The sequence below is a fragment of the Lepidochelys kempii genome, chromosome 9 (assembly GCF_965140265.1).
Source record: "Lepidochelys kempii isolate rLepKem1 chromosome 9, rLepKem1.hap2, whole genome shotgun sequence".
Classification (NCBI taxonomy): Eukaryota; Metazoa; Chordata; order Testudines; family Cheloniidae; genus Lepidochelys; species Lepidochelys kempii.
In genome coordinates, this window is record NC_133264.1 from 770,236 (window position 1) to 782,953 (window position 12,718).

The 12,718-nt window shown below is 45.7% G+C and overlaps 1 protein-coding gene across 1 annotated transcript in view; it reads right to left on the reverse strand.

Annotated features, from left to right (window-relative positions):
- Positions 1-12,718, reverse strand: part of BDH1 (3-hydroxybutyrate dehydrogenase 1) — a 47,152-nt gene that overhangs the window by 21,665 nt on the left and 12,769 nt on the right. The window contains exons 2-3 of the mRNA XM_073358977.1: positions 11,015-11,146; positions 4,154-4,226 (exon numbers count right to left, since the gene is read on the reverse strand). Of these exons, the coding sequence (XP_073215078.1) occupies positions 4,154-4,226; positions 11,015-11,100 (159 nt within the window). The 5' untranslated portion in view covers positions 11,101-11,146. The remainder of the gene's footprint in view (positions 1-4,153; positions 4,227-11,014; positions 11,147-12,718) is intronic.

Here is a 12,718-nt window from a genome sequence, read left to right on the forward strand (position 1 = left end):
AGTTTGTTTTTGAAGTTTTTTTGTTGAAGAATTGCAACTTTTAGGTCTGTAATCGAGTGACCAAATACACTCACATATATCACATTGGGATTGACAGAGCCAGAAGAGTACCCAGAAGTCACCTACTATAGGACAGGCCCAACAAAGAAAATAACAGAATGCCACTAGCCATCACCTTCAGCCCCCAACTAAAACCTCTCCATCGCATCATCAAGGATCTACAACCTATCCTGAGGACGACCCATCACTCTCACAGATCTTGGGAGACAGGCCAGTCCTTGCTTACAGACAGCCCCCCAACCTGAAGCAAATACTCACCAGCAACCACACACCACACAACAGAACCACTAACCCAGGAACCTATCCTTGCAACAAAGCCCATTGTCAACTGTGTCCACATATCTATTCAGGGGACACCATCATAGGGCCTAATCACATCAGCCACACTATCAGAGGCTCGTTCACCTGCACATCTACCAATGTGATATATGCCATCATGTGCCAGCAATGCCCCTCTGCAATGTACATTGGTCAAACTGGACAGTCTCTATGTAAAAGAATAAATGGAAACAAATCAGACGTCAAGAATTATAACATTCAAAAACCAGTCGGAGAAGACTTCAATCTCTTTGGTCACTCGATTACAGACCTAAAAGTGGCAATTCTTCAACAACAAAACTTCAAAAACAGACTCCAACGAGAGACTGCTGAACTGGAATTAATTTGCAAACTGGATACAATTAACTTAGGCTTGAATAAAGACTGGGAGTGGATGGGTCATTACACAAAGTAAAACTATTTCCCCATATTTATTATCCCCCCCACCCCCCCACTGTTCCTCACACGTTCTTGTCAACTGCTGGAAATGGCCCACCTTGATTATCACTACAAAAGGCCCCCCCCCCCCCCGCTCTCCTGCTGGTAATAGCTCACCTTAAGTGACAGGTTTCTAAGCCCTGGTCTACACTAGGACTTTAGGTCGAATTTAGCAGCGTTAAATCGATGTAAACCTGCACCCGTCCACACAATGAAGCCCTTTATTTCGACTTAAAGGGCTCTTAAAATCGATTTCCTTACTCCACCCCTGACAAGTGGATTAGCGCTTAAATCAACGTTGCTGGCTCGAATTTGGGGTACTGTGGACACAATTCGATGGTATTGGCCTCCGGGAGCTATCCCAGAGTGCTCCATTATGACAGCTCTGGACAGCACTCTCAACTCAGATGCACTGGCCAGGTAGACAGGAAAAGAACCGCGAACTTTTGAATCTCATTTCCTGTTTGGCCAGCGTGGCAAGCTGCAGGTGACCATGCAGAGCTCATCAGCACAGGTGACCATGATGGAGTCCCAGAATCGCAAAAGAGCTCCAGCATGGACCGAACGGGAGGTACGGGATCTGATCACTGTTTGGGGAGAGGAATCCGTGCTATCAGAACTCCGTTCCAGTTTTCGAAATGCCAAAACCTTTGTGAAAATCTCCCAGGGCATGAAGGACAGAGGCCATAACAGGGACCCGAAGCAGTGCCGCGTGAAACTGAAGGAGCTGAGGCAAGCCTACCAGAAAACCAGAGAGGCGAACAGAGAAAAAAGGCGCGAAACGATTGTCTGCCCTTGCTTTCACGGAGGGAGGGAGGGAACGGGGGCCTGACGATAGGTACCCAGAACCACCCGCGACAATGTTTTAGCCCCATCAGGCATTGGGATCTCAACCCAGAATTCCAATGGGCAGCGGAGACTGCGGGAACTGTGGGATAGCTACCCACAGTGCAACGCTCCGGAAGTCGACTCTAGCCTCAGTACTGTGGAAGCGCTCCGTCGAGTTAATGCACTTAGAGCATTTTCTGTGGGGACACACACACTCGAATATATAAAACCGATTTCTAAAAAACCGACTTCTATAAATTCGACCTTATTCCGTAGTGTAGACATACCCAGAGTAACAGCCGTGTTAGTCTGTATTCGCAAAAAGAAAAGGAGTACTTGTGGCACCTTAGAGACTAACCAATTTATTTGAGCATAAGTGATCACCCTCGTTACAGTGTGTATGGTAACACCCGTTGTTTCATGTTCTCTGTGTATATAAATCTCCCCACTGTATTTTCCACTGAATGCACCCGATGAAGTGAGCTGTAGCTCACAAAAGCTTATGCTCAAATAAATTTGTTAGTCTTTAAGGTGCTACAAGTCCTCCTTTCCTCTAGTTACAATTTCAGCAGATCTCATAAGCTAAGCAGAATCTGACTGGTTTAATATTTGGATGGGAAATATTTAATATTAATATTTAATATTTGGATGGGAAACCAGTTGGTTAATGTAAGATATTATTTTGCCTAGCTATTTTTCATTATGAAGGTCAAAAAGGGAAAGTTAATATTCACGTCTCCTCCTAAGAGCATTGAATGGCTGGAGGTCAGTGGTGGAGGATGTTCAAATCCCTGTAAGTAGTGTGTGAAGTGCTCTGACATCCTTTAGGAGCAAAGGAATTGACTCCGCCATTTTGATTAGATATAGGCCCAGGCCACTGTGTCTAGGTTTGATGTGCTGGCCCAATTTGCGCCAGGCATTACACATAGAGAGGGTGCTGCTATTGGTACCATTAGTTAAGAACCATTTACCGTGGCCTCTGTTGAAAACTAGACACTTGGCTTCCCCCAGGGCACACTGGGGCTGAGCGACAATGACATTAGCTAGTCTGACCGAACTCTCCACAAGATTCCGTCAGCCACTCGGGGTTGGAGCAGCATCTGTGATTAATGCAGTCAGGAATTATTATAATGTCAGGCCTGTGCCATGTGCAAAGGCAGGAGGGTACAAGCAGCTTTCCCTTCCCTATGCCTGGCCACAAGCATATCGGGGAACATGGCCCTTCCGGTGCTCCAGCAGGTAGGCACTAGCTGTCGGGAAGGAGATGAGGAGGGATGGGGCCATGCCCCTGATCAGCTAACAGTGCTATCTGTGTACCAAAGGGGGAGCACATGGTACCTTCACTAAAGTGAGCGTGGGGTAGGGTACTGCTCAGCCAGTACACCCCAGTGATTCCCAGGAGGCATTTGGGCAGGCTGATCTAGCTGTGCTCCTGAGGACTCCAGCAGGTGCATGGCTGCCCACCACGCAGGGCACAGGGCAGGATCTGACCCTTAATTAACTGTAATTTACAGCAATACAAATAATTGTGCCTGGTACTATGGCCATGGAGATTTTCTGTCAGAAAACACGTTTTAAACACTGCCCCGTGGTGAGTGTTTGGGAGGTGCACTATGCACATGGAAAAATGCTCCTTGGCATTTACATGGTGCTTTCATCCCAAAGTGCTTCACAGACCACAATGCTCCCAGCCCCTGAAATCCAGACACCAGGGCACCCAGCACAGTAAGAAGGTAGAACTGTGACCAAGGACACTATCTATGGCAGGTCCCAAGACCAGAGCGTGTGAGCGACGCACAATCCTTGAAGTGCTGTATCCTCACCACAAGTGCTATTATTCCCAAAAGTCAGTGGGCTCAGTACCAGAGTAACTGGGTCTGTGTTATACAGGTGGTCAGACTAACTGACGTAATGGTGCTGTCTGGCCTTAAAATCAAGGAAAGAATTTCACACATAGGGATGTGAGAGACTAAGTGACTTGCCCAAGGTCACCTAGGAAGCAAGTACCAGAGCAGAGAACTGAACCTAGGTCTTCTGAGTCCCAGGCTAGCACCCTAACCACTGGGCAATGTGTCCGCTGTAAACCCCTCTTCTTCCTCAAGGTGCCACAGAACATATTGTCAGGTTTCAGAGTAGCATAATGTGGAGCTACACCAATTTCCACCAGCCAAGAATTCTGCACCTAAAATCCACTCACGGGGGCAGGACTATTGTACATAGTCCTGTATACACTGTATAAACTTCCTTAGAGGGGAGCTTTCAAACCGGTGACTTCCTAATGTAGTAGAAAAAACACTGGTCTGGGTGTTCAATTCCCCCATTAACAGCACGTGTTCTTCTCCGTCAGTGGACACTACACACTAGGAAAGAATGTGGAATATGCTGGAGAGGTCCAACACTGGCTCTGTAGTGCGGATCAGAGAGGAGAATTTTGTCACAAGGTTTCTATCTTTGTGTTAAAAATCCTAGCTCGTCAGAGACAGCTGTTTTAAAGTACTGTCACACTCACCTGATCTATTTCACTTGCATAAGAACGTCTGCCACTTGGAGTCAAGAAAGGAAAGCAAAATCCTTGCACAGGCCTGCAAGAGAAACGAGAACAATCAGATACAGACTTTCTCCCAGCCACCGACCTTGAAACCTTGGCAAGAGCCACAAAGAGGTAATTTAGTTTTGCTCCTGTCCATGGCATAGGATGTAATCTGAGAACAGAGGGCTCGGTCTGCAAATCTCCCTATACCTATTTCTTCTCCACTGTGTCAAGCATTTTTTCCCAAAAGACTTGTTGCTATTCCCAGTAGCTGAAGCTGCCAGGATACCACTACTGAACCTTATGAAACAGTCACTAATCTAACGCACACAGATACACCCAAACATGAAATGGACAGTACACAGAAAGCAGGTTTGGTGGCAATCATTCCACAGTCCAATAAAACTCACTGTTAGGAGACGGTCTGTGATATTCAGCTGAGGGCTTGGTTACGCTTGCGAGTTACAGCACAAAAAAGGAGCCCCGGGCGCACTAGCTCACTACCCGTCCACACTGGCGAGGCACGTAGAGCGCTCTGACTCTGCAGCTACAGCGCTGCTGTGCAAGTGGAAGAACGTTTGCTGCGCCCCTGCTGGAGCGCCATGGCGCCAGTGTGGACGAGGTCTTGCATTACTGCGCTCTGATCAGCCTCTGGAAACGTCCTATAATTCCTTTAAGTCAAGTGGCCACTCTTGTCATTGTTTTGGAATCGTTGCAGGAATGCGGATATGCCCTTTGAAAGCTCCGTTTCTGACAGCCAGTATGCTTACCTGCTCCAAGACAAAGCAACCATTAGTGTGAAATGCTGTCAGAGAGAGGGGGAAGGAGAGGGGGAGGCGGGGGCGGGGAGGGGGGTCTGCTGCTGTCTGAACTTACAAGACAGCATGCTGACATGCTCTCAGCCCCCCAAAACCCCACTCTCTCTCTCCCCTCACATACACACAACACACTCCCTGTCACACTCCACCCCACTCCCATTTGAAAAGCAAGTTACAGTCACTTGCATGCTGGGATAGCTGCCCATAATGCACGGCGCCCAATGCCGCTGCAAGTGCCGCAAATGTGGCCACACCAGTGCGCTTGAAGCTGTCAGTGTGGACAGACTGCAGCACTTTCCCTACTGCGCTCTCCGAAGGCTGGTTTAACTCAAAGCGCACTACATCTGCAAGTTTCAGAGGAACAGCCGTGTTAGTCTGTATTCGCAAAAAGAAAAGGAGTACTTGTGGCACCTTAGAGACTAACCAATTTATTTGAGCATGAGCTTTCGTGAGCTACAGCTACAGTGAGCTACAGCTCACTGATGAAGTGAGCTGTAGCTCACGAAAGCTCATGCTCAAATAAATTGGTTAGTCTCTAAGGTGCCACAAGTACTCCTTTTCTTTTTACATCTGCAAGTGTCGCATGCCCTTAAAATTTCCCTTACTCAGTTCTACCTCATTACCCTCAATTACAGCCCCTCCCATCCCCTAAATAACACCTCTCTTGCCCTGGCCTCTGCACCAATCAGACGCTCTTATGGAGTTCTCACATCCCCTCTTAATAATTAACTAAGAGCTTGTGTGGCTTTGAGCCATGCCTGCCATACAGGTTACAATCCCCTCTGTACAGCTTATCTCCAGACATACTGCATTTCCAAATGCAGTGTGGCATGGAAGAGATGGTGCTTTCCACGGAATGAGCATCCATTAGAAAAGCTGTGTGACTGGCAACAACTCACTCGCTTAGCTCTTCCCTCAGCTTACAAAGATCGTTTAAAGCCAGGGCTCAGTCAGAACATCCATGAGAGCAATCCAAATTCCTTCCCCAAGCAATCATCTCTCCTCTGGGCTGTGTCAGTTTCTTTCTGTTTCCTTCACTCACTGTTATTGCTGCCTCTGGGCTGCATCTTGCTACAGTCTCCTGGCTCTCTCCCCTCGGTTCCCTGCAAGTATTTCAGCTTCCCTCTGTGCTTCATTAGCTATCCCCTGGCTGGGTCTCTCAAACACTTTTCCCCAGGGAGCAGTGCTCTCTTTCTCTCGTAAATTGGTTCAGCTACTTGCAAGCAGATTCTCATCAGATGCCAGAGGTCCCCCCTAAACAATGCGTGTGATGCTGCAGCACGTTGTACAAAGATCTACACATACTCAGCTTCTTCTGCTGCATCTAGGGCTGGATGGAGCTGTGACAGGAAAGGCGCTACGAATCAGTCGGGTAAGGTGGAATCCTCTCCTAGTTGGACGGAACTGATATTGGCAAGTTTGACCGATCGGGTTACTACAGTTCACCTGCCATTCCACAGGCCAGCTCCTTCTCTACCTCAGTTGCAGTGTCACAAGCCCTGCGTCCTCTTGAAATAGCAGAAGCCAAGCATGAAGAGGGTTAATTGGTGCGGAGGTCAGGCGCAGGTCACAAACTGGCTGTGTCTAAGAATACTGAACTGAGATCCTGGCCTGGGGCTTTCATTTCTCTAGCTAAACATCTTTATGTATTCTAGCAGCTCACAACCTTTTCATAATGTTCATCTTAGTTGCATGAAACATTTTTATTTTTCAAAGTCATCTTTCGTTTGCGATTTACTTAAAACACATTGATTGACTGTTGTCTCTGTGCTGTTGCAGATTACTTTTGCAGATTACTGTGAATTTGGTCTACAATAAGTTCTCACTTAAAGTCATCCCGGTTAACATTGTTTAGTTGCTGATCAATTAGGGAACATGCTCGTTTAAAGTTGCACAATGCTCCCTTATAATGTTGTGGCAGTCGCCTGCTTTGTCCACTGCTTGCAGGAAGAGCAGCCCGTTGGAGCTAGCAGGTGGGGGCTTGGAGCCAGGGTGGACCAGCAGCCCCCCCCATCAGCGCCCCACCCCCCTAAGTTCCCTGTGTGGCAGCCGCTGGCCAGGCTACCAATTGCCGGCAATTCAGCTGACCCTCCCCCCACTGCCATGTGCTGCTCCTGCCCTCTGCCTTGGAGCTGCTCCTGGTTACTGTGCGGGGTGGGGGGAAGAGGAGGGCTAATGTCAGGGTGTCCCCCTCCCCCCACTCCTGCACCCAGCCTACCCCTTCTCCATATAGGGCAGGGTGGGGACACGACAGGGCTCAGGACAGAGGGAGCTTGCTGGCCGCAGCTGCTCTCTCAACTTGCTGATCTACTTAAAAAGGCAAAGTACTTAAGTGGGGTCAGCATACTTAAAGGGGCAATGCGTGTGTCTCTCTCTCTCTCACACAGGGTAGAGTGTGAGGCTACATTAACAATGTGTTAACCCTTGAGGGCTCAGCCGAATGCTTGTTCATCATTTTGCAGTAAGGCATTCCCTGGGAAATATCCCACCCTCTTACTTCACCTCCTCAGCCAAGCTTCACACTCATCATTGCTGTATACAGTATTAAATTGTTTGTTTAAAACTTATACTGTGCGTGTGTGTGTGTATATATATGGTTTTTTTGTCTGGTGAAAAAAATTTCCCTGGAACCTAACACCGCCCCCCTCCCATTTACATTAATTCTTAGAGGGAAATTGGATTCGCTTAACATCGTTTTGCTTAAAGTTGCATTTTTCAGGAACATAACTACAGCGTTAAGTGAGGAGTTACTGTATCTTGTTTTGTGGGGTAGCCGAGTGAAATGAAGGTCAGTTGCTGATCAGTACTGATGCCAGCAAAGGAAAGTCCCAGCAAATGTGCATGATGCTCGGCCTCTTAATGTGCTTTTATGGTGTGAAGTAGGTTTAATCAGCCTTATACAACAACTGAATTCTAGCGAGCACATCAGACACCTTTGACTCTACAGTGAGCTGAGGGTTATGGAATTTAATTTGTCCTCTTTAATCTATTAGCTTTGATTAATTTATCTATATGCAAATCTCAGACAGAATTTGTCATGATTCAAGTGTGCAAAACGTTATCCCATTGCATTAAAGCATTGACTATGCAACAGCACTACCATTCATGTCAACGGTGAGACTTCCATTGAAGCTCTGGCTAGCAGTCCGTGTGTGCGTTAGAACATGCAGAGTAGAGAAACAAGGTGTGCATTTAGGAAACAGAAATGTATTGTGAGCAAAGGTGACCGTAGCCCCACTGGGCTCCTCCTGGGTGCAGGTGTCTGCCTGGGTGGGGCTGACTGCAGTATCTGGACCAAAGTTTCATGCTGTTTGTACAAGAAATCTCTACAAAGTTGTTCAGTCTTCAGTGTTTAAAACTGTCAGCTCCATGAGCCATCTGCGAAGTCATTAGTAACCAATGCCAAAGCTTCCAATGTTTTTTAGGGTCCAATCCCACACTCTTCACTCAGGCAACCCCCCGCCCCCAAAGTCCAAGGCCCTCTACCATCAGCAGGGGCAGACTCAGCGCCTTTCAGGGCTGGGTTCAAAGTGAGATGGTCTGATAAACAAAGTCAGTGGGAGTTTTGCCTGAGTGAAGAGTCCAAGGCTGGGCCATTATTGACTAGTATTGAGGGGCCACAAATGCAAAGCCTGCGAGCTGCCATTGGTTTGATGTGGCCCCCACATCTTCCAGACACACATGGCAAATGGAACAGAACTATTTCCTGGTGCTTCCTACGAACCTGAATGCTTGGTAGGTGGCTTCCTGGGAGCCTGGCCGCCTCTCTCCCCATGTACCACCACAGAGTCAGGCTGTGGCCCTCCTGGTTTGGCCTGGGCGGGGCTGCTGGCACAGTGTTCTCTGTGAAGCCGCTCCCTCCCACCCGCATCCCTGGAACTCACCTGGGGCCATCAGAGCCAGAACATAAGAACATAAAAACGGCCAGACTGGGTCAGACCAAAGGTCCATCTTCCGACAGTGGCCAATGCCAGGTGCCCCAGAGGGAATGAACAGAACAGGTAATCATCAAGTCATCCATCTTGTCGCCCATTCACAGCTTCTGGCAAACAGAGACTAGGGACACCATTCCTGTCCATCCTGGTTAATAGCCATTGATGGACCTACCCTCCATGAACTTATCTACTTCTTTTTTGAACCCTATTATAGTCTTGGCCTTCACAACATCCTCTGGCAAGGAGTTCCACTGGTTGACTGTGCGTTCTGTCAAAAATACTTCCTTTTATTTGTTTTAAATCTGCTGCCTTTTAATTTCATTTGGTGAAGGAGTAAATAACACTTCCTTATTTACTTTCTCCACACCAGTCGTGATTTTATAGACCTCTATCATATCTCCCCTTAGTTGTCTCTTTTCCAAGCTGGAAAGTCCCAGTCTTCTTAATCTCTCCTCATACAGCAGCCGTTCCATACCCCTAATCATTTTTGTTGACCTTTTTTGAATCTTTTCCAATTCCAATATATTTTTTTGAGATGGGGTGACCATATCTGCATGCAGTATTCAAGGTGTGGGCGAACCATGGATTTGTATAGAGTAAATATGATATTTTCTGTCTTATTATCATCGCTTTCTTAACGATTCCCAACATGCTGTTCAGTTTTTTGACTGCCGCTGCACACTGAGTGGATGTTTTCAGAGAACTATCCACAATGACTCCAAGATCTCTTTCTTGAGTGGTAACAGCCAATTTAGACCCCATCATTTTATATCTATAGCCAGGATTAATTAACTTTCCAGGTATGCTATAAAGTACTTCTTTCTTCATGAAGAAGAGCTCATTTCTCTCACCAACAGAAGGTGGTCCAATAAAATATATTCCCTCCCCGAACTGGTCTCTCATTTATCTTGGACATTCAGGGCTTGATCCAAGCCCATTGAAGTCAGTGGCAAGACTCTCATTGACTTCAGCCAGCTTCGGATCTGGCCCTGGTGTGGGAGGTGGATTTAGGAACAGCAGATATAGTCAGTTGTGGGCACATTAGAGTTAATATTACTGTGACAGGTCAATATCGTGCATTATGAATTTGGAGGAGGACTTGGTTGTGTGTCAGTCCTCATGCCCTGATTCTATTGTTATAAAGTACGATTTAATTGTTGTAAAAGTGCCAAGAGGAAAGGATGGAGATTTCAGTGTAAATCTAAAAAATTACATAAAAGAAAACAAGTGAGTTCTAACAACAGTTCTTGTTATTTAACTTGAGTTGGAAAGACGATCCTTCATAACATTTAAGTCCTTTTTCAGGGCCTGATCCTGCAAACATTTGCTACTAAACATTGTCCCATTGACCTTAAAGGACTACTCACGGCAGCAAGTGCTATGCTTGGTCAGAAATGTTAGCTAGAATTGGCCCTGAAAGTGAACAAATGAAGCCATTTTTTACACTATAATTTAAAATGAAATTCTGCTGGGCTACAAACATCTGACTTCATTATCCAACACCTGTCTTTATTTATAAATCAGTGACATATTTAGACAGCATTTGTGGGATACAGGAGTTTAGACTCCAACCTAATTTTCCAATTTGATTCCTCCATTCAAATTCCTGAATTTCAGACCAAACCTTGCAGTCTTAGCTCAAGCACAGCTCTCACTGCGAGTCCAATTCTGAGAACAAGTCCTGTAAAGTGAGGGGAGTTACTCTGAATTTAGACCAGTCAAACTCAGATCAGACTTTGGGTCCGAATTAAGAGGGGGTTTTGTCTGAGCCAGGATTATAGATCTAAATGGTTAATCTTCTGCTTGCATTTAGAGAGAAGCAACTTCATTACTTTGTCCAGGTCATCTTCATAAACAACTCCCTCCCTCCCTTCCAAATTTCTCTGTTGTTTTATTTGTTTCAGTACCTGTTTAATAGAGTCACAGAAATACATTGCAGCTGAGGAACTGGGACTAACTCTTACAGACGCAACTGGTTCCTACTCACGCAAATAACTAATCCCATTGAAATGAAGGAGCCACGTTGGAGCCTTGATGTGTGTGTCACGCTAGACCTCACACTCTCCCATGCCCCCCAGGTTCCTTACCTGAGACCATTTCCAATGTCCCTGAAATTCAGAGTTTTCATAGATAAAAGTGACAGAGGCCGGGATATCCTGGTAGCCAGCATCATTGCAGTCCACAAACTGTACCAACAGCAAGCTCTTTCTCCTTTAGCTCTGAAACACAAGAAAGCACCTCTCCTTTATTTGCTCTGTACTTTTATAGTCATGCTGACTCCTAGTATTTTAACAATAAAATGAAGTCCAAAGTAGGCTCATCTTTTCCCCCCTCCACCCCACACAGAGAGATAAATAGCTCAAGCAACATCTACCAGTTTAAACTACTTATTATTTTTTTTTTTTAAAGTGAAGGGGTTTAAGCAAACAGAAAAGCAATGGGTCATTTTACAAAAAAAAATCTCCATTTTCATTGATTTATTGCTTCCTAATCTCTGCATTTTCTTAAACATTTAGAAAAAAAATAAATTAATTCCTCAAGTAACATAGTTTTAAGTCAGCTGTCTGAAATACTTTACCATTTTAATGTAAATCCAGTGTACTCAGCAAAGTTAAATCCTATATTTTCAAAACATTCCCTGGGCTTTAATGCCAGTGGTAGCCAGTTGGCTAAAAAATGTGTGCAGCTCTTTGAAATGTAATGCCCCAAATGGCTGGCAATACAGATCCAAGCCCAGGAAGTCACTGAAAAGGGTATTCTAAAAACGAAAACTGCACAAAAGCAGGAGATAAGAACAAGGGGCCTTTCCAAGACTGAATCAATTTTGTATAAAACAAAATCTGATCTCAATTTTCTCCTAAAACCTGAATCAAACCTTTTTTCTTTTAAGCTGGAAAATACTGGTCCAGTTTTAATGTGTGTGTAGATAGATAGATAGATATTTTATTTTACGCTGTTATTGCACTTCTGGGGTCTGTCTGGAAACAGAGGTTGGCCAGAAATGAGAACATTCCATGAAAGGTGTTGTTGTGAGGGCCTTTACAGTTTGGTCAGAAGAGGGAAATACTGGAAATCTTGCAAGAAAGCCTGTTCTCATGAAAGTTTGTGCTAGACAGCTTTACAAACTCAGGTTTTCCGGGTTCCCATAAGCATCTGAACTTCGGGGTTCTCATACAGATCAAAGGTTCCATCATTGCTCAGGTCTGTTCTGCCACTGATGCTCAGGTGAGAAGATTACTGCATGAAACTGACGGGCAATACATTGAGAAGAAAGGAGAGGAATACCTTCTGTGGTCAGACAGTGGAGATACAGTGGCATGGGGGTGAGCAGAACTACTAATGCTGTCTAGATTTTTTTAAAAAATCCAAGAACATTTTATGACCATTCATAAACTCTACATCTATGGAAGCAGAGATAATGATAACAAGGGTAATAAACCCTCAGGCTTCAGGGTATGAGCATTTTGTGTAGAAGAATTTTAACTCTATGTACATCATTGCACAACTGCCAAAGTGCAGAGCAGATGGATTTCAGCCCAGGTCACATGGAGCCTGGCTGCATGTCATGGGATGGTTGCAAAGGAAGGGAAGATGATTGGGGTTTTCTCCCCTGATTTGTACTCGCTACTTCCAATGCTGTCCATCCCACCCCTTTCCATGGGTGGGAGAGCAGCTTTCTGCCCATACTCTGAACTCCCCCCTTGGTGTCATCTGTCTGCCCCACACAGCCAGAGCCAGGAACAGCTGTTACATTAAACAGAAAAGGAGTACTTGTGGCACCTTAGAGACTA